A 22381-nucleotide genomic window follows, 5' to 3' on the forward strand; every position below is an offset into this window, starting at 1 on the left:
ATGAACAATTTCTGTACTTAGTAATCAGTGGAGATTTAGTGGATCACAGTGATCCTAGACTATTAAAAATCAATAGATTGAAAAGAGGGCATTTATGTGGGGTTAACCACAGCAATTAGGAATATTAATACACAATCAAACCCATAGTTAACCGTTGATTGGATATGAAGCAAAGGTGTATTATATATTTCCAGACGGCCATATATAAGTGTTTGATTTTTATTTTGTGCTGCAAGTATAAAGCTGGTAACCAGAGAAAAGAATCAGAATTTAAGCCCTTATGAAAGTAATATAACTTGCCTTTTCCATGAAACACTGTACTTAACATAACATGATGAAAATGCATTTTTACATTGTTAGCTAAATCTACATTCTTCATTTGCAGGACAGGATTTGGAGTCAGAGCACTGGTTTGAGAATCTAAATCTCTCATTTAGCCATAGCACCACCACCATACTTAAGTTCTGATACAATTAAACTTTTTAATATAACCCTAACTCATAGAATTACTAAATGCTTGACACCTTGCATGCTCCTTTTGTAATAACAGTTAACACAGAAACAGGTAAAATGAGAAAGGGTTGTAGGAAAATGTAAAATTACTAAAAGAAAAGCATTATAGCACAAGAAAAAGTATTACTGTCGCACTTAAATTCTTTCTTATTAACGGCATGTTACTTGATATGTGTTTGCACCATTTACCTCTTTAAATTTGCTCTATTTCCAACATTTATCATTTACAATACTTAAAAACATTCCAATAACAAATGCTGAGATCCATTTGATGAGTATATTGATGATGAATAAGCTCTTCTTGTGCTTCCAGCTGGGCACAGGTACCAATTTTAGCTGACATTTCGATGACAAACTCTGCCATCATCATGATGAAGATGGCAGAGTTTGTCATTGAAACGTCAGTTAAACTCAATACCTGTACCCGGCTGGAAGCATGATAAGAGTTTATTCATCATATACAATGGGAAAGCACCAGATCCTTATTCAGTATATCATCAAATTACATATGTTTAATGTATCAATAAAATTAACATGATTTAATGTTACTGTGCATCATTGTCATAGCAAATAATAACAAGGTATCCTTTATTTGGGTCACTTTAATTTTAACTTTCAAAGTATATCTAATTTATCACTTTGCTAAATCTGTATTTAAATACTGTAAGAGACTAATTTGTAATTTTACTTAGATAAAATTTATTCTTGTTTTAATCTTTCTGCTCCATTGAAGCTTTATATTTTAGTAACACCACATAAACTGCCATTATGTTCCAACTAACCTACCCACCCTGATTTTGATTGATGAGTGATGTGCATTTATACCCACAAATCTCCCACCCAATTTAACTCCCAATGGTTTGACTCTGACCTGCTCCTGATGTGATTGCTGTGTGCCGTCTGTTGAATTCTCGTTTAATTTCATCATGGGTTAGATTTTCTTCCAAGCACTGGGAACTGAAATGAAAATGTGAATCACAGACTGTAACTTGAAGGACCCCCAAAAGCATAACACCACTTAACACCAACGTCATCATTTAACACTCTAACAGTGTTTGTATAATGTAGTTACACCCCATGAAATGTTGCCATACTTCAAAGAACAACTAATGTTGATACATTAATTGTTACATACGTCAAAATCAAAACATTGTTTGTACATTTTAAAGTCCATAATGTTCTCCTATATTTTCACTTATCATGTTATATGTAGATGTAACTCATTTGCACCAGTTCTAATTCTGAATGTAAGGACTTAGAATCATTAATGTGCATTGGAAAGGGTACAGAGGAGATTTACCAGGATGCTGCCTGGTTTAGAGAGTATGGATTATGATCAGAGATTAAGGGAGCTAGGGCTTTACTCTTTGGAGAGAAGGAGGATGAGAGGACACATGATAGAGGTGTACAAGATATTAAGAGGAATAGACAGAGTGGACAGCCAGCGCCTCTTCCCCAGGGCACCACTGCTCAGTACAAGAGGACATGACTTTAAGGTAAGGGGAGGGAAATTCAATGGGGATATTAGAGGAATATTTTTTACTCAGAGAGTGGTTGGTGCGTGGATTGCACTGCCTTAGTCAGTGATGGAGGCAGATACACTAGTGAAGTTTAAGAGACTACTAGACAGGTATATGGAGGAATTTAAGGTGGGGGTTTGAGGGTCGGCACAACATTGTGGGCCGAAGGGCCTGTAATGCACTGTACTATTCTATGTTCTATGTTAATTCAGAAACACTTTACTCTTCGTGACTACTTTATTAGGACTTCCTGTGCCAAATAAAGTGGCCACTGATTGTATGTTTGTGCTCTTACGCTGCAGTAGCCCATTTACTTCAAGGTTTTACATGCTGTGTGTTCAGAGATGCTCTTCTGCACACCTCTGTTGTAATATGTGGTTATTTGAGCTACAGTCACCTTCCTGTCAGCTTGAAACAATCTGGCTATTTTCCTTTGACTTCTCTCATTAACAAGGCATATTCACCCAGCGAATTGCAGTTCACTAGATTTTTTTTTTTGTTTTTTGCACCATTTTCTGTAAACTCCAGAAACTCTTGTGCATGAAAATCCCAGGAGATCAGCAGTTTCTGAGATAATTCAAACCACCCTGTCCGGCATCAACAACCATTCACAGTCAAAGTCACATGGATCACGTTTCTTCCCAATATGATTTTTTGGTCTGAACCACAACCAAACTTCTTGACCAATTCTATAAGCTGAGTTGCTCCCACATGATTGGCTGATTAGATACTTGTAATAACGAGCAAGCATCCAAGTGTACTTAGTAAAGTGGCCGATGAGTGTATCGTAACTATGGGCAAAGAACCTTATTTTACACATAAGGCTCATTATCTGTAAGTACCTTGGACAACTTATTGCATCATCTTACCCAACCTTATAAAGATTATAAGTAAAATCATGCAAACAGCCGACAGGAGAAAAATTGGTGTTGCTATTATGCAGGTGATGAAAGGTAAAATGCTTAATATATTCCCGTGAAATCCTTTTTAAAATTTCTCCATTGTAGTCCCTAATTCTTTGAAAATAAAGGCATAATACTTTCATTCAAATAGTACAGGAGGATTTAAAACACATTAAAGAGCCATATCTATTATCTCAAACCTCAATTTCAATATGTGCCTAATTGCCAAACTCCCCAAGATAATTCAAACTAGAGAATTTTAATTGAACATTATATTCCATGCATAAAATTCAGATTACTTTTCATTCTAGGTGAGTCCTTCATTATATTTGAGAGTATATTTAATATATTTTGATCATGTACCCTTCAATCTCTGTTACCTTCTCAAATGCAGTCAAGTATGAGCATTAAATACAAACCCCAGCAATAGCTACACCCATGGAATGTGTAATTAAACTAAAGTATGGTCAAGATTTTGTGATTATAATGTGAATAGTGTTTGGTTTGCTGCCTTTTTATAATGGTATGTACTGTTTACAGCTTTCTCTGCTACAACCAATGGAATGCATGTGAATTTAAGCTGCTGACAAATGACTCACCCATATGACATACTGATTTTGTTTTTGCTTTGGATAAGATGGCTAAAAGATATTTTTTAAAAGCCATAAATATACTTATCATGTTATCTAACCAAAGTCTAATTTTGGAAGTATGCAACACAATTCATTCAAATGACTGTTTCAACACTAAGGGAATTTAGAAAACATTAAAAAATAATGTTTTTTGTGATATTTCAGCTTCTGCCTTTAGCAAATAATCAAGTGTCAATCTTTCTCAACTTTGTATAAAGACTGAAAAGGTACACAGTTTTCTTCTGGGCATGCACTTTGAGCATTGCTGTTCTGTCACTGACTGTAAAAGTCTGGGGAAAATATTTAAAATACTTAACACTAACTGTTTTCTCATTTGTCATTGTATTGCAAATGCTGGTCCAAGACTTTTAATTGTAGAGTGTAATACTGAACCTTGGGTGACAGGGTGAAAATGCATCTCTACCAAAGGACGTGGAAGGTGCTGTTCCCTCCACAAGTTTGCAGGTCACACCTTAAATAAGGTGCAGCACTTGAATAGCCCTGCACTCAGGATCATGTGAAACCATGAAACCAGGAGGTGGATGGTCATGTGAGCAGCTGGTATATGTCACAATTCCTGGTTATGCAACCACTGATGCAGGGAGACAATCTCAGAAGAGTATTGATAATGGTTGGGGTCACACATCTTGTAAAGAATGTCCCAGAAGAAGGCAAAGGCAAACCACTTCTCTAGAAAAGTTTGTAAGAATAATCATGATCAAAACCATGATTGCCAGTGTCATAAGACATGGCAGATGACGGTGTTGATGATTGATGCTGAACCAATAAACAAAGAAGACTGCTGCAAAATGGGGAAATGACCATGACAAAGCGGGTTGATATTCTACTTTGAGGGATGGAGCATATCTCCACAACATTGCTTGAAACTGACCTATTCCAGCCAATCTATTACTAAAACCCTCAAGCATTAACACTAAGCATTCCTCAATTGGACCTACAGCAGGTCTTACTACCATCTCTGCAACTATATTATTTATCTCCTATATGCAGAGCCCTATGAAGGTGCTTGACTACTGATTTTACCTCCTTGTATAAATTTACTTTGAACTTTGTTTATAAATCCCTCTATGACATTGATCTCTGAAAATGCTTCCAGCCCATGACCTTTTGAGATACATGTATTCCTCTAATTCTGATTGAAACTTAGAGAATTTTAAGTGAATGATGTAATCCATGCATGAAATTCTGTCTACTTTTTATTCCAGGTGATGCTTTCATTATATTTTTGATCATGTCCTGTTTAAGTTCAGTTATCTTCTCAAATTCAGTCAAGTATAACCATAACAAGCAAAATGGTGGTGGTGGAGGTTGATACAATAATGGGCTGTATGGAAGGGAAGAGTTCGAATGATCATGGAGGGAGCTTATTTTAGGTCAAAAAAGTATTGTGGGCAGAAGGGCCTTGATTTTTCTGTATTGCTCTATGATCCATATTCGATGTTCTGAGTTCAAATCTTTGTTACAGCTATATGGGTGAAATGAGTAATTAAGATCAATTTGTGATTAACAATTTATGTTAATAAAGAGAGTATGGTAATATTATCTGGTCTGTAGTCACTGCATCAACAGTGTCCTGTATGTAGATTATCCACATTGGTAAATTTGTAAATTGGTTTATTATTGTCACATGTAACAAGATTTTGATTTTGATTGCATGTTCAAAATCTCCAATACACTCTACCAACAGTGAAAATTAACAATTGTAGCTGTGAGTTTATTTGGGTACCAGTTGGAATGACTTCTTTTCTATTCTTTCTTTATCTTTGTTTACTCATGCTGCCTCAATATGACAGTGAATCCAATTTGATCTAAATTTATTATTCAGTCTCATTTGATTTATTTATATCCCAATCAAAAATAGTTGTGGAGGTAGGTAATTACATTCTTTGTTGTTTCAGATGGACCTGTTCTGATATTTACATCAATCTCTATCGCTCTTCCAGCCACTTACCCGCCAAAAAGATTTAAAAATCAGAACACTGTCAAATTCCAGTGAATGTTTAGAAATCTTGAGAGATCCATGTCTGCCTCACTTAGTGATATTCTCCCATGTTGGACTGAAATTCATCATAAGCCAATTTACCCATTCCTATGACAGTCACAGATTTCACTGGAATATTTATGATGCTCCTTTGTGACAGCCAAAAAATGTTAATTAAATGTGTGTTACGTTAAAATAACATCCAATAGTCCAGAAAATCTACCACTCCAACATCATCAAAGTTTCATGATGCTAGATCTACAGATTTACTGATTAAAAGTGAGGAACCTGATGCAAAGTGAACCCAGTCTAACTTTTTCAGCACATCAATACTGCATTTAATGGTGAGCATATCCTGACTGGATGCATCATGGTCAGTGTGTAAACAACTACCGGTATGTACAAGAATGGAAAACCCTACAAAAAGTGGTGGATACAACCCAGTCCATCACAGGAAAAGCCCTCCACACCATTAATCCCTGAAACAAGAAGGCAGCATCCATCATCAAGGACCCCTACCATCCACACCATGCTCTCTTCTCTGCTGCCAACAGGAAGGAGGTACAGGAGTTTCAGAAACAGTTATTACACATCAGCCATCAGGCTCCTGAACTAGTGTGGATAACTTTACTCACCTCAACTCTGAACTGATGCCACAAACTGTACAATTCATTATCTCAATATTATTTATTTACTGATTTATTTGTTATTATTTCTTGTACTTGCACAATTTGTCATTTGCACATTTGCTGTTCAGTCAGTCTTTGTGCTTTTTTCATTGAATGTATTGTATTTCTTTGATCTACTGTGAATGACTGCAACAGAATGAATCTCAGGGTGGTATATGTTAACATAAATGTTTAGATAATCAACTTACTTTGAGTCCACCAATGGACTAGGTAGTGAGATGTTAAATGTTTGCCAAAAGGCTACATCTTGCATTTCTACTTTGCATCTTGCAGATTTATTAAATATGAGACCTATTAGAGGACTGATAACCTAACAGCAGGCAGTTACAAAAGCAACTGCCAATTATCTATGTTTTGACTTTAACCAAATACATTCTACAAAATGTAATTGTGATGAAACCACAAATGAATGCGAAACAGCGCGATATTTCAACCTGCATATGGAGCCAATATTTATAAATGTAACAGGAATGAAAAAGAGCTCCAAACTAGGCGTTCTGCTTCATAGTGCTACAAACCAAAAGTGTTTGATAGAAAATTATAATCACAAAGAACACTAATTAGTTTAGCACAGCTTAAATTATGAGTCAGCTATTTGAAGTACAATATATCTTCATTTTTGTTAAAACCAATTGTTTCAGAAATAAATTTAGAGGAATTAAATAGAAATTTAAAATAAAATACCTGATCTTTCCAACTATATGAGGCTCTGAGGAATGCCAGTCTGTATTCAGTTGCCCCACCTGTAAAATATACAGTGTACATGGATATCAACATAGTTGCATTAATAAACTTTTCTATAATTACATCAAGAATATAAACAATTAAAGGCACAAAAGTAGTAATTTTCACTGTAGCTCCACAATTATTCTGGTGATGTTAAAACATTGATCCCAGATTTAAGACACTGAAATTTACTTATAAACCCACTTCTGCATAAGTTTTGCAGATACAGAGCATAGCCATAAATCTGTACATCAGTGGAGTGGTCCCATTATGAATACATCAACCTTCTTTATCCATCTACACTCTTGCCGTTCGTTTGCATTAGATCCTTATCCTTCTTTACCTTGCCTATTTATCTGCCTATCTGAAATTCTTCAACGGAGTGATTATACCTGTTTCCACCACCACCTCCTCCAGCAGTATTTTCCAAGTAACAAACACTCTCTATGTAAAAAAAAAGTCCACTTAATTTTTCTTTACTATTCTTTCCTCCTATTTTACCTATTATCTCCTATTTTTGATATTCCTAGCATGGGGAAAAAAACCCTGGCTGTCTATCCCATCTATGCTTCATATTATTTTATAAACCTCCATTAGGATATACCTCAGCTTCCTTCACCTCAGGGAAAACAAATGCATCCTGTACAATTATTAAAGTCCTCCACCTCAAACAACATCCTGGTGTATCAGAATAGAATAGAATAGGCATTCGTTAGTCTCATGAGACCATGGATTTGCACCTTGGAATGTTTTTCCAGGGCGCAGGCCTGGGCAGGGTTGTATGGGAGACCGGCAGTTGCCAAAGCTGCAAGCCTTCCCCTCTCCACACCACTGATGTTGTCCAAGGGAAGGGCACTACTAGGACCCAAGCAGCTTGGCACCAGTGTCGTCGCAGAGCATTGTGTTGTTAAGTGCCTCGCTCAAGGACACAAACACGCTGCCTCAGCTGAGGCTCGAACCAGTGACCTTCAGGTTATTAGTCTGATGCCTTATCCACTAGGCCTGGTGTATCTCCTCTGTATTATCAACATTTTGGCCATTTCTCTTACTGTGTGGTGACCAGAAATGCACATCATACTCTAAGTGTGGTCTACCTAGGGTTGTAACTAATGACCCAAACTTTTTATTCTATGCCCCAACTTAAGGATACCATGTGCCTTCCTCACTCAAAAACTTCTACAGACGTGCTGTGGAGAGATTATGACAGGCTGTATCACTGTCTGGTGTGGGGGTAGTGTGAGAGGTGGGGCTACTGCACAGGATTGAAAGAAGCTACAGAAAGTTGTAAAATTAGTTAGCTCCATCATGGGTACTAACCTCTGGAGTATCCAAGGTATTTTCAAAAAACGGTGCCTCAGAAAGGCGGCACCCTTTATTAAGGACCCCCATCACCCAGGACATGCCCTCTTCTCATTGTTACAGAAATTAACATGGTCAGGAAGGAGGTAGAGAAGCCCAAAGGCACACACTCAGTGATTCAAGTACAGTTTCTTCCACTCCGCCAACTGATTTTTAAATGGACATTAAACCTATGAACACTACCTCACTTTTTTATTTTTTCTGTTTTTACACTACTATTTTTCTTTGATTAGTTAATATACATATATACTTACTGTAATTATTTTTTCAATATTTGTCATGGATTTTATTGCACTGTTGCTGTAAGTTAACAAATTTCACAGCATATCCTGGTGATATTAAACCTGATTTTGTTCACCCTATCTTTCTTTCTGTGTCCCCCCTCCAGAGAACTATGGGTTTCAACCCCAAGGTTTCTCCATTCAGAACTATCCATTATTGCCCTCCCATTTTACTGTGACTGTCATACCACAAATTGACTTCCCAAACAGTGTAGCATTGCAATTGGAATGTGTTCATTATTTGGACTATATCAGGATAAGCCCATCTGCCTATGCACTGCTTGACTTTCCATCTGATCTATATCTTGCTTCAACCTTAGACAACTTTTGTTGGTGTCATCAGCAACTTTCTAATCATTCATCCCGCATTCAGACCCAACTTTGATGTATCACAGACACCAAGGGCCCCAGGACAGAACCTTGCAGTACACCATTGGTCTCAGAAAAGCACCCTTCCACCATTATCCTCTGCTTCCTATCGTTGAGTTAATTTTAGATCCAATTCGCTAAATGGACTTGGATCCCCTAAACACTACTGTGCAAAAGTCTGGGCACATATACTGTATATAGCTAGGTTACATAACACTTTTGCACAGTGTATTTTTATGTATTGCGCTGTACTGCTGTCACACAAAAAGAAATCATGACCTATGTGAATATTGAGAAACCTGTTTCTCATGTGGGCCTCTACAGTGGACTGAGAGTCAGAAGGGGCAGGGAGAGGGGAATCACGGTTGCAAAAAGGGGAAGGGAGAGGGATGTGACCTTCCCTAGTGTCTCAAGGCTGGATGTGTCTCCACCTGCATCACACACCCACGAGCCCCGGCATTCCTTTTCTGCCACGTGTTCCACATCCCTCCCACAATGCTCCACCGTTGCTATTCCCAACAGTCTTGCTCCTGCCAGATTTACCAACTTGCTCTTCGCTCCACATGGTCAAGTACAGTATTGTGCAAGTCTTCTGCACCCGTGCTACATACATATGATTCGGATTTTGCACAGTACTGTACCTTAGCAGTCAGGACCGATTGCTAAATAGCTGCAGAGAAATTATGAGGATTGTGCATGGCTTTTAAAAAAAATAATAAATTCAATCATACAAACCACATGTCCAACCATTCATGGATAAATGTGCGTAACAGCTGTGGCTCAATGATATAATGCTCAACTCTCCAAGAATGGAAAAAATTACAAAAAGTAGTGGAAGTAGTCCAGTCCATTACAGGAAAAGCCTTCTTCACCATAAAGCACATGTGCAGGAACATTCACTTTCAACTTTTACACAACTCAAGTTCTCAATATTATGTAACTATGTTTTTTTTAATTTATCCATCTATCTATTTATTCCGGTTGATTGATTGTAGTTACACAACTTGCATTGGTTGTTTGTCAGTCTTTGTGTGTAGCTTTTCATTGATTCTATTGCATTTCTTTGTGTACTGTGAATGCGTACTAGAAAGTAAATCTCAGGGTGATACTGTATACGGTGACGTACGCAAACTTTGATAATAAATTTGCTTTGACTGTCATGGTAGCATAGTGGTTAGCATGAAGTTGTTACAGCTTGGGTGTTCAATTCTGGCACCATTCTGCAAGGAGACTCTACGTCCTCCGCATGGAAAGCATAGGTTTTTGCCAGGACCTCAGATTTCCTTTCATAGTCCAATGACCTACCAAGGAGGTTGGTTGGTCATTGTAAATTGTCCCTTAATTACGTTGGGGTTAATCAGGGTTGTGGGATTGTTGGGGTGGCACAGCTTGAAGGCCCAGAAAGGCCAACTCTGCACTGTATCTCTAAATAAAATAAAAGTAAGTAAATAAAACTTGAAAGTTAGTGCCTTTATGTTCCAGTTCAGAAATTTGCACAGAAATGCTGAACTGATGGATATGCTGCTGATGAAATAAAGTGTTAAACCAATTTGTCTTCTCAGCTTGATGTAAAAAATCGCATGGTACCTTTACACAGACTAGAAGGACATCTCCTTCATGCTGTGGTCAATAATTATCCCACATCCAACTTTTTATAAAGTACATTGCATATCATTCTTATTTTGAACTTTTTTTTTGCTAGTTGATTGCTTACTTCCTGGAATACACTAGTAAGCTCCTTTCAACAGTTCTACCTATAAACCATTTTCAGATGTCAAGAAGGAACTATGTAAATGAAAGACTAATTATAAATGGTAATACTTCCCCTTTATGTTTATTGCAGAAAGATTACTTTCTACTTCCAGAATGCAAATGAAGTTTTACTGCCAGTTAATAGCAAAATGCACTTTCTGATGATAATATTGAAGCTTTAAGGATCCTTCATCAGACTGCATGCAAACATCTGAAGCCTTAATTTTAAAGTTTAAGAAGTTCCTTTTCTGCAATGTATCATTATACTATAGACAGTTTCCAGCTGTTGCAGAATAGGATGACTTGCTTTAGGCTGTATTTCATCAGAGACCAAAACTTTTTCTTTTACCCCAAAACTTAAAATAAGTCTGGTTTGGCTCCAGTTGTGCTGCATGTTTTTCATTATGAAGAAAATTAAACTATATATGTTATAATTTCTATTTTTATACTGAACTGGTGGTCAAAGGGTGTTGTTATTTATGTCTTGTGATATACAGCTAAAACATTTGACAACAGTAGTATGGCTTTACCTATTGCAAATACATTCATGCTTCATGATCTCAACCATGAACAGATATCCAAATACATGTAAAGTACTGTGCAAAAGTCTTTGGCACATATATCACTAGGATGCCAAATCTTTTGCATGGTACTGTATTTGTTAACATGCTGCAAAGAGAGAGTTTATAGATTTGGCAAGAGCAAAGAGTGTAGGGAATGGCAAGGGTGATGTGCTGCGGGAGGGGTATGACACAAGTGGCAGTGAGGGAATGCCAGGGGCAGGTGTGGTGAGGGTGCAGACCCACTCAGCCCTAATACAACAGGCACAGTAATTTGATTTCAAACAACTGGTTTGCTCATCATCACAAAATGTCTGCTTCTCATCCCTTCCCCTCTTTCTCCCATTTTCCCAACCATGATTCCCCTCTCCCTGCCCTCTTCCCACTCTTCCACAATAGACTCATATCAGAATCAGATTTATCATTACTCACATATATTACAATATTTTTTGTGAGAGCAGTACAGTGGAATACATAACATTACTACAGTATTAAGGAAAAGTCAATGGCACCCTAGTTATACACATGTGTGCATAAGACATTTTGCACAGCACTGTATTTAATACATAGAATATAGAACATTATAACAGACTACAGGTCCTTCAACCCACAATGTTGTGCCAACCCTTTAATCTACTCTAAGATTAATCTAACCACCCTCTCCCAAAGGGTCCTCCATTTTTCTATCATCCATGTGTCTATCTTAGTGTCTGTTAAATGTCACTAATATATATTACCCTCCACCATCTGCCATCATCCCTGGCAGTATGTGCCATGATCCACCAAACTCTGTGGAAAAAACTTAACTCCAACTTCCTTCCTATAATTTCCTCCAATCACCTTAAAAATACGCCCTTTTTTTAGTGGATTTTAAAATAAAACAGAAGTTTCGAAAATGCAAATGAGTGTAAGAATTTTACAAGATACTGTATGTGAAAAGAAATTACCTTAGCTTCTCAAAAAAAAATTAGAGCGAATTTCCAATTTGGCCTGAGTTCAGAGCAATATAAACTTCCGTAAAGTGTCTATATCTGGCATTTTGATTAGACACCACATGCACACAAATCTGACGCAATGCTTTACCAGACATTCAGGAGCTTGGAGCTCTTGACCAGATCATGCACCTTTTTACTCTTTGTTTCAGACAACTTAGATTTCATAAGATGGTCCTCTAAAAATAAGATTTCTTAACTTCAGAGAAAATGTGGTCATGAATGATGCTGAGATTTCTTGAGACCGTAAGTATATATTTTCACCAAGAAGAAGTTAAGAGTTCTGCTTACATGGAATCCTGGACATATTGCCTTATACAGTCTGTAATATTTGCATAGTCATAGGTAGCAGCATCGAGCAGAAATGTGTATCAGCGATCTAGGCACCGAACCTCAGTTAATAATTTCTCTGTTCTAGCACTTCTGCCTCGAACACATACATTATTAATTCAATTTCAAAGCTGAGATATGACTGTGCAATCCAGGCAGACACCACAGCATTAGTGTTATTATCATCTGATTAGTAGTCATAAAGGATTAGTTGTTCAGACTCAGAGCTGCACATTCTCCTGCTGTCCTGGCAAAAACTGTGTCATTAACCAACATCAAACAGACTGACATTGATTTTTTTTAAACTTTTGATGGAACCTTATTTATGTGTAAAATAGCCACTATCTTTAATAACATAATAACAACGATTGTATTCCTGGAATAACTTACTGGCTGTAATATCTTTTCAATACCTTGAGATTGCAATAAGGTCCTACTAAACTACAACTTATTTCCTGTTTATTTCCATCAATGTTGGCTGTAATGGTTTTGGAAGAAAATGAGCTTTGGCAGTCATAACGTACTTCACGGTTGGCATAAATTTAAAACAGAAAATAATCTATAATTTAACAGTAATTAAACTGGAGCACAGCCACAATGTTCACTAGTTGCAGTAAATCTGAAAATGTCACATTGCTTCAGTCTGAGGGGGATTGTCTGAAGCTAAATTTAAGCATTATGGCTAGTGCAATGAAAATAATTTTATACCATGAATAGCCCTCAATTACAGACAGCAGCACTTGCTCCTGAAACTCATTTTTTTTATCACAGCTGGACTGAACATAGCCTTGAATTAAAAACAATATTTAATCTCACATTGATCAATACATGTTTTTTTTTCTTGCACCTTATACCTAAACAAAAACTAAATGGATTTTTATTCATGATTTAAAATGCTCAAAGGTTGTATTACTATGTGCAAATTAATTATGTGTAAAATGAAAGCATCTACAAAAAAAGAGGTAAAAAGAGTACCATTGGCTTTCTTGCCAGCGAAAAACATCATGTTGGTACCATTGCCATTTTTTACCCTTAATTCCACACACTGATAAGTGCCTGCCGAAGTCATATTAAAAATGATTTATAACCCCGCTTCAACATTCTTCAACCAGTCATCCTTGCCATAAGACTGAGGAACCATATGCAAAAGAATTCATTCCTTTTTTTCAATGCAATGCAGTATTGCTGCACTCAAACATGAATGCAATGGTGTCTCAGACAACAACTGTCTGAGTAAAAGCTTTCCATCTCCACTCCACTGTTATGTGGAGGTTAACCTTTTGACTAAAACAATTTAAAATCATGTGCAAAATAATAACCAACAATAAGCTAAGTTGGTTGTCTATAACTTGATACTAATCAAGAAAAATCTCTCATGATGTAAAGTATTCATTTTATATTACTAATTAGCATCTACTGCTCTAGGCAAAACTTTTTCAAGCTCTCTTCTTAACAGCATCACCTTTGAATCCTCAATAAGACTTGAAGGGTTGTACCAGAAACTATCCACAATATCCCATGTCAGGCTTTTCTCGGAATTTGTATAATGGAGACAAAAGACTACAGATGCTGGAATTTGGAGCGACAAACAAGAGGTTGGCGACCGAAGAGAAATGGATAGCTGACAGATGAAGCATCTCAATCTGAAATATCACCTGTCCTTTTCTCTCCTCCCATTGGGTCACACTGACTTCCTCCAGCAGCTTGTTTGTTGTTGGGAAGTTATAAAATTCCAGGACAATTTTTAAACATGTACACAAGGAATATTGTACATGTTTCTTCATAAACATCTTCTCAATTTGCTCTCCCACCTTATAGAACTTGTAAATTTGACCATGATAGTTTGTCTGCTCACTTATATTATTAAAATTACATACTCTGTGTTATTTTACCCACTTCAACTTCCTAAGGACTCTACAATTCATGTGCTTAGTTATTTGTTTATTTATTCCTATTTTAATTAGTTTGTCATCTTTTGCTTTGTTTGTCCATCCTTATTTGTGTGTAGTTTTTCATTGATTCTATTGCATGTCTTTGTAACACTTTGAATGCCTGCAAAAAAATGAATCAAGGTGTTATGTATTTTGATAAAAATTTACTTTGAACTTCGCTCCTCCTAAAATACACCCCTTCATGCTAACTTTGCGCAGAACTCCATTTACACCATACCTGTACTCATTTAAATTATCCTGAAATCCACAATTATCTTCATTTATCCCAACTGTGTTGGTAGTGATAAAACTAACACCAAAGCTGATGCCTGGAGAACACCTTTCTGAATTACCTTACTGCTAGATAAAAAACATTATCTACTGCCATTCTCTCCAGCCTCTGAGCAAACATTACATCCTCGATGTCGTTTTGTCCTTTACAAGGGGTGATTGATAAGAATGTGGCCTAATGTAGAACAGACAGACAGACATACTTTATTGATCCCGAGGTTTTGTTACAGCGGCACCAACTAAGAATAGTTAAGAAATATAGCAATACAAAACTATAAATAATTAAATAATAAGTTAATCAAGCCCAGTGGAAATAAGCCTATTGGCTCAGGGTGTCTGACACTCCAAAGCAGGAATCAGGAGTTTGATGGCCACAGGTAGGAATGACTTCCTATGAAGGAGTCAATTTTAGAAAACCTAGCACATTTATTTTTCAACATAGTCCCCTCCTACATGTACACACTTAGTCCAGTGGTCGTGGATCATACGGATCCCTTCTTTGTAAAAGTGGTCCACAGCAGGGGTGATTGATAAGTTTGTGGCCTAAGGTAGAAGGATTTCAGTTATTAACTTCAAACTTTCTGCATTATCACTCAAAGAGTTGAACTGCACATGCATGTAACAAGAGCGCCTTGGACATTCAGGTGGTTCACAGCAGGGGTGATTGATAAATTCATGGCTTAAGGTAGAAGGAGATGAGTTATACAGCTCTCATTACATGCACGTACAGTTCAACTCTATGAGTGAAAATGCAGAAAGTTTGAAGTTAATAGCTGATCTCCTTCTACCTTAGACCACAAACTTATCAATCACCTCTGCTGTGGACCACTTCTGGAGGTCCAAGACGCCGATTTCTACAAAGAAGGGATCCGTATGCTCCACAACTGCTGGACTAAGTGTGTAAATATAGGAAAAATAAATGTGCTGGGTTTTCTAAAATTTACTCCTCTACGTTAGGCTGCAAACTTATCAATCTCGTATATGATGAGCAGTTCTAATAATATTCTCTCTGCCAGAGCCCAGGTCTCATCACATGTAAAGTGCTAGTAGCATTATATTATTTACTTTTTAACTTGTATCATAAATGTACCTTATGCTAAATGTCAATATTTATTTATTTATTTATTTGGATACAGCATGGAATAGGCCCTTCTTGCCCTCTGAGCTGCACCACCCAGCATCCCCAATATCAAGTCACTTCTTATTGTTATTTTGACCATAACTGCTGGTACTGTACACAGTAAAAATGAGACATCGTTTTTCCGGACCATGGTCTTATAATGCTAGCCTACGCACGGGACAAGTTACAATGACTAATTAATCTACCAATAGTCGTTGGGGTGGGAGGAAACTGGAGCATCCACAGAAAACCGAAGCATTCCACGGGATGGATGTACAAACCCCTTGCAGATGAAGTCAGAATTTAAATCCAAACTGCAATTCCCCATGCACTGACCACTACACTACCATGGCACCTTTGTTCTGGAATATATTTTGTTAATTTATGTGCAGTAGCATATGTGGTGTATGTGATTTGTGTGTACTGTGTTGTTTCATTTGCTGGTATAATTGAATGGTGATATACTTGAACTGCCCACTGAGAGTTAGGAACTTTGTATTTCAACAGAAAGCAAATGCAACATCCATGAACATCTGAACTTGGAAAAGCAAATATTTTCTATTCTTCTAGTCTCTTTTCAGTGCACCTGTTGACCTGTGTTACAGGAACTGAATGATCCCACGACAAGTTGCAAGTTGTAAGAACCTGACACATCAGTGCCTGACACTATATAAGATGTTTGGTATGGCGGCAATGAGATCTGGAGTAATGAATTGTGATAGAATGAAAGAAGCATAAACCACAAACATTTTATTGTGCTTTTGCATTACTAGGTTACCAATGTAGCATACCAGTTAGCATGACACTATTGCAGCTTATGGTAATAGTATGCAGAGTTCAATTCTGAAGTCGACTTAAGGAGTTTGTACATCCTCCCTGTGAACATATGAGTTTTCCCTGGGTGCTCCAATTTCCTCTCACATTCCCACATTCATTGTAAATTGTCCTGTGATTAGGCTAAGATTAAATAGATGGGTTGTTAGCCAGTGCAGCTCTTTGAGCCGGAAGGGCCTGTTCCATGCTGTATCTCTACATAAATAAGTAGGTGAATCATTCCCTTATACAAATTAATGATATACTAACCATTTACTCATGTTAGCATTATTATCAAGGTCCCACTGTGGTGAACTACATATACCTGTCTGGACATGCCCCCCCCCCCCCCCCCCCCGCTGACTGCTCCTGTGGCTCCTCCCACGGACCTCGGTATACAGGCGATTGGAGCCTGAGCCCTGGCCTCAGTCTCCAGGATGTAGCATGGTGGTCAATTGCTGCGTGTTCTTTCTTCCAGCCAATAAAAGCCTATATCTCGCCTCACATCTCGGAGAGTTATTGATGGTGCATCACCCACAATACAGAGGATCTTAATATTAATTTAGGAATACCTTGTGTGAAAGAGATGGTCTTATTGCTCAGCCATGTATGCACAAGCCTAGCAGAATAATATTGTAGACAAGGCTTCCAAAATATAGGAAATAGAAGACCCCTGCATCTACTTTTCTTTATTAGCTGTCCATTTATTTGAAGGTAAACAAGACGGCAGCAGTTGAAGATGATATCATAACCACACATATCATTCTGAGTGATCTATTAGGGTGAATTTACATTGATTCCAAGATTACAACAGATTCAGAGACCTGAAGCTATGGTATTGATTGCAGCGCCGCAATAACTTATTTTTACTGCCTGGCTTAAAATCGAATTTGAAGGCTAGAAGAGAGACCTCTGCTCCAACATGGTCATAAGATGAATTAGATATGTTTTGGTAGTGTGATTGTAAGGTCCACATTCTGAATTTATCTCTCAATATATGGGCAGTTTCATAAAGTGACTATGAGCTCAAAAATCATTAAAAATATCATAGATTTGGTGCTGATCTGGACTGTCAAAGCAAGGTACTTCGACAGGATCTTATCATATCTCTACACCTCTATGTAGCACCTCACATCTACTAATCACTAAAAATAATGGCATAGTGGAAAATCATTGGGTTGACACACCCTCCCTCTAGATACCTGGAGCATTCTTATAATATTAATTTTCTAGTCCTCTGCCCATTACCAACCTTCAATAGTATTTAGAAAATGGATATCATAATTTAAATTGTGATGCCAACTGTTTATGTGTCACACCAAAGGGAGTTTTTAATTTTCTAGTAACTTTACTGTAATTATAGTTTTATATTGTCAAAACAGATTGCTTGGAAAAAAGGTAGAAACGTCCTAAACACTTGGTGAATTGGACCAATTAAGATCCCAGTGTGCATTGAACAGTAAAAGAACATTCCCTTTGGCCCATGATACCTGTGCTAAATATGATGCTAAATTAAACTAAATCTCTTCAATTTTTACATGATCCATTCCCTTCCACTTCCTGCATATTTATGTGCTTGTCTATGCTGCTTAAACAGCACTATCGAATCTGCTTCCAGCACATTTCAGGCAGATAACACTCTATGGGAAAAATACTTCCCTGCACAGCTTCTCTAAACTTTCTCACACTCACCTTAAATGCATGTCTTCCAGTACATAGTACAGTGCCAGACACTGGCCCATGTTGCGTTGCCATATTTAAACTTACTCAATGACTGATCCTGCCCTTTCCTCTTGCACATCCCAAAATTCAGTTGTATTTCCATACATGCGCCTGCTTAAAATGTCCCTAATGCATCAGCGACCTCCCCTGTCATTGCATTCCAGGCTCCTATCACTCTCTGTGTAGAAATCCAACCTTTGACATCTTCCTAATCTTTTACTTCACTCACCCTTAAATGGAAGTCCTCTGGTATTGGCCACTGATTCCCTGGGAAAAGGGTACTGGCCGGCCTCTCTATCTATGTCTCTCATAATCTTATACATCTCTATCAAGTCAGCTCTGATCCTCTTTGCTCCAAAAAAAAAACCCGAGCTCACTCAACCTTTCCAGAGATTAAATATAATTGACATTTAAACACTGAGAAAAAATTCCAACTGTCTACTTTATCTTTGCTTAACATAATTTTATAAAATTCTATCTGCTCTCCCTTCAGCCTCTGACGCTCCAAAGAAAACTATCCAAGTTTTTCCAAACTCTCCTTATAGCTCATATCCTCTAAATGAAGCTGATTCATGGTACGTATCTTCTGCACTCTTTCCAAAGCCTCCACATTCATTCATTAAGTGCTATGTCATATGATTAGACAATCATTGTCTTTCCATGACCATGATGGTTCTTGACAAATTTTTCTACAGTAGTAGTTTGCCATTGCCTTCTTCGGGGCAATGTCTTTTCAAGATGGTGACCCCCAGCCATTATCAATACTCTTCAGAGATTGTCTGACTGGCATCTGTGGTCACATAACCAGGACTTGTGACAGCTGCTCATACGGCCATCCACCTCCTGCTCCCATGGCTTCACATGAGTCTGATTAGGGGAGGGGGGGAGGATTATGCAGGTGCTACACCTTGTCCTAGGGTGACCAGCAGGCTAGTGGAGGGAAGAAGCACCTTACATCTCCTTTGGTAGAGACGTATCTCCACCTCACCACCCCAAACCCTTCACATCCTTTCCATAAGGGAGCAAGCAGAATGTAAATACAAATTAGAAAGAAATTTTTGTGCAAAAAAGAATTTCCACCACTCTTAATGTCTTAGTTCTTAGTGCAATGCCAATCCAGCATCAGTCATGGAATAACAAGAATACTCTCCCTTGAAACAGTATTCCTTTGGCATTCCATTTATAGTCCAATACTGTAACTATCTTTGTTAGCTGCTTGTATTGGAAGACCATAAGATATAGGAGGAGAACTAGCACATTTGGCTCATCGAGTCTGCTCCACCATCTGATCATGGCAGATCAATTTCCCTCTCAACCCTATTCCCCTACTTCTTCTCATTGTAACCTTTTACATTCTGACGAATCAAGAACCTGTCAAATCTGCCTTAATACACCCAACGATCTGGCATCCAGAGGCCTGCAGTAATGAATTCCACAGATTCACCAAACTCTGGCTAAAGAAATTCCTCCTCATCCCCATTCTAAATGGACGTCCCTATATTCTGAGGAGGTGCCCTTTGGTCCTGGACTCCCCCACTAGAGGAAACATCTTCTTCATATCCACTCTAACAAGGCCTTCCACATTCAAAAGTTTCAATGGGATCCCCCTCATTCTTCTAGGTTATAGCAAGATAAGCCTTTCATTCCAGGAATCATTTTTGTGAACCTACTTTGAACCCTCTCCAAAATCAGCATATCCTTTCTTTGATACGGAGCCCAAAACTGCTCCTAATACTCTAAGTGAAGCCTCACCAATGCTTTATAAAGCATCAGCATTACATCCTTGTTTTTATCTCTAGTCCTCTCGAACTGAATGGGAACTTTGCGTTTTCCTTCCTCACCACCAACATAACATACAAATTAACCTTTAGGGAATCCTGCATAAGGACTCCCCAGTCCCTTTGCACCTGATTGTTTTAATTTTATAGCCTTTCAGAAAATAGTCTACAGTTTTATTCCTTCTTTGTTGTTGTTGTTCAGTTGTTGTGTCCGACTCTTTGTGATCTCATGGACTCCTGCACACTAAGCCTTCTTATTGGAAACTGCCTCTCTAAGATCCCTGAAGGTCGTACGCATTGTCTGAGTAATATGATCTATCTACTATAGCCTCTGTCATCCTCTTCTTCTTTTACCTTCTGTTTTATCTTACATGAGAGTCTTCTCCAAGGAATCCTGTCTTCTCATGATGTGGCCAAAATATTTGAGTTTTTGTCTCATAATCACGCCTCCTGCTGAGCAGACTGGCTGCATTTCAAGTATTGACTTGTTGGATCTTCTTGCTATCCAATGAGCTCTTAACACTTTCCTCCAGCATCCAAGTTTGAAGTCATTGATTCTTTTGTATTCAGCCTTACTGATAGTCCACTCTCACAGCCATACATTGCAAGTGGAAATACCATTGACGTCTCCATACAGATCTTTGTGGACAATGTTATGTCGCTGCTCTTCAGTATTTTAACAAAATTTGCCATTGCTGCCCTCTCCAGAAGTAAGTGCCATTTAATTTTATTGCTGCAGTTACCATCTATAGAAATCTCTGAACCGAAGAAGACAAAATCTGTCACTGCTTCTACTTCCTTTCCATTTATTATCACAGAGTTAATAGGGCTGGCTGACATAATCTTGGTTTTCTTATTCCTTCTACCAAAGTGCATAACCATACACTTCCTGATACTGTATTCCATCTGCTACTTCTTTGTCCATTCCCCAATCTAAGTCTTTCTGCAGCCTTCCTGCTTCTTCAACACAAACTGCCCTCCAGCTCTCTTCATATCATCTGCAAACCTACCCACAAAGTCATCCATTCTGTTACCCAAATCATTGAAATGCAGTATAAACAGAAACAGTCCCAACACCACCTTCTGTGGAACACCACCAGTCCCTGGCAGCCAATCAGAAAACACTGCCTTTATTGCCTCTCTTCATTGACAATCAGCCAATGCTCTGTCCATGCTAGTATACCTCCTATAATACCATGGGCTCTTAACTTGCTCAGATTTGTCAGGCATAATTTTCCCATAAGGAAACCATGTTGACTTTGGCCTAGTTAATCATGTGGCTCCAAGTCCCCCGAAGCCTCATCCTGAACAATCAACTCCAACACCTTCCCAGCCACAGAGGTCCGGCTAACTTGCCTATAATTTCCTTTCTTCCTTTGAGAAAAAAGGAATTATTTTTCCAGGAAATTTTTTTCCTGAAAGCAGCATTTTCAGTCCTCCAGAATCATGCCAGTATTCAGTGATTCTTGAAGGATCATTATTAATGCCTTCACAATCTCTACACTACCTCTTTCAGAACCCTGGTGTGTGGTCCATCTGTTCCAGGTGACTTATCTATATTCAGACCTTTCAACTTCCCAAGCATCTTCTCCCTAGTAAGAGCAAATGCACTCACTTCTGCCTGCTGAAACCTTCAAATCTCCATCATACTGCTGGTCTTCCACAGTGAAGACTGCTGCAAAATACTTTTTCAGTTTATTTGCTATTTCTTTGTCCCCTGTTACTTCCTCTCCAGCATCATTTTCCCATGGTCTGATGTCTACTCTTTTACTTTTTATATATCTGGGGATAAAACATTTGATATCCTCTTTGATATTATTGTCTAGCTTACATTCATATTTCATTGCTTCCCTCCTTTTGGCTTTTTGTTGCCTTCTGTTGGTTTTTAAAAGCTTCCAAATCCTCTAACTTCCCACTAATTTTTGCTCTATTAATGTGCCCTCTGTTTTGCTTTTACATTGGGTTTGATTTTCCTTGCCTGGCATGGATGTCATCCTGCTATTAGAATACTCTTTATTCTTTGGGATGTATCTATCCTGCACCTTTTAAATTACTCACAGAATCTCCAGTCATTGCATTTCTGCCATCATCCCTGCTAG

General features: G+C 38.0%; 1 protein-coding gene across 1 annotated transcript in view; it reads right to left on the reverse strand.

Moving 5' to 3' along the window:
* Positions 1 to 22381, reverse strand: part of LOC140739553 (protocadherin Fat 4-like) — a 290758-nt gene that overhangs the window by 134002 nt on the left and 134375 nt on the right. Inside the window, exons 9-10 of the mRNA XM_073067948.1 lie at positions 6943 to 7001; positions 1385 to 1470 (exon numbers count right to left, since the gene is read on the reverse strand). Of these exons, the coding sequence (XP_072924049.1) occupies positions 1385 to 1470; positions 6943 to 7001 (145 nt within the window). The remainder of the gene's footprint in view (positions 1 to 1384; positions 1471 to 6942; positions 7002 to 22381) is intronic.

The sequence above is a fragment of the Hemitrygon akajei genome, chromosome 15, assembly GCF_048418815.1.
Source record: "Hemitrygon akajei chromosome 15, sHemAka1.3, whole genome shotgun sequence".
NCBI lineage: Eukaryota > Metazoa > Chordata > Chondrichthyes > Myliobatiformes > Dasyatidae > Hemitrygon > Hemitrygon akajei.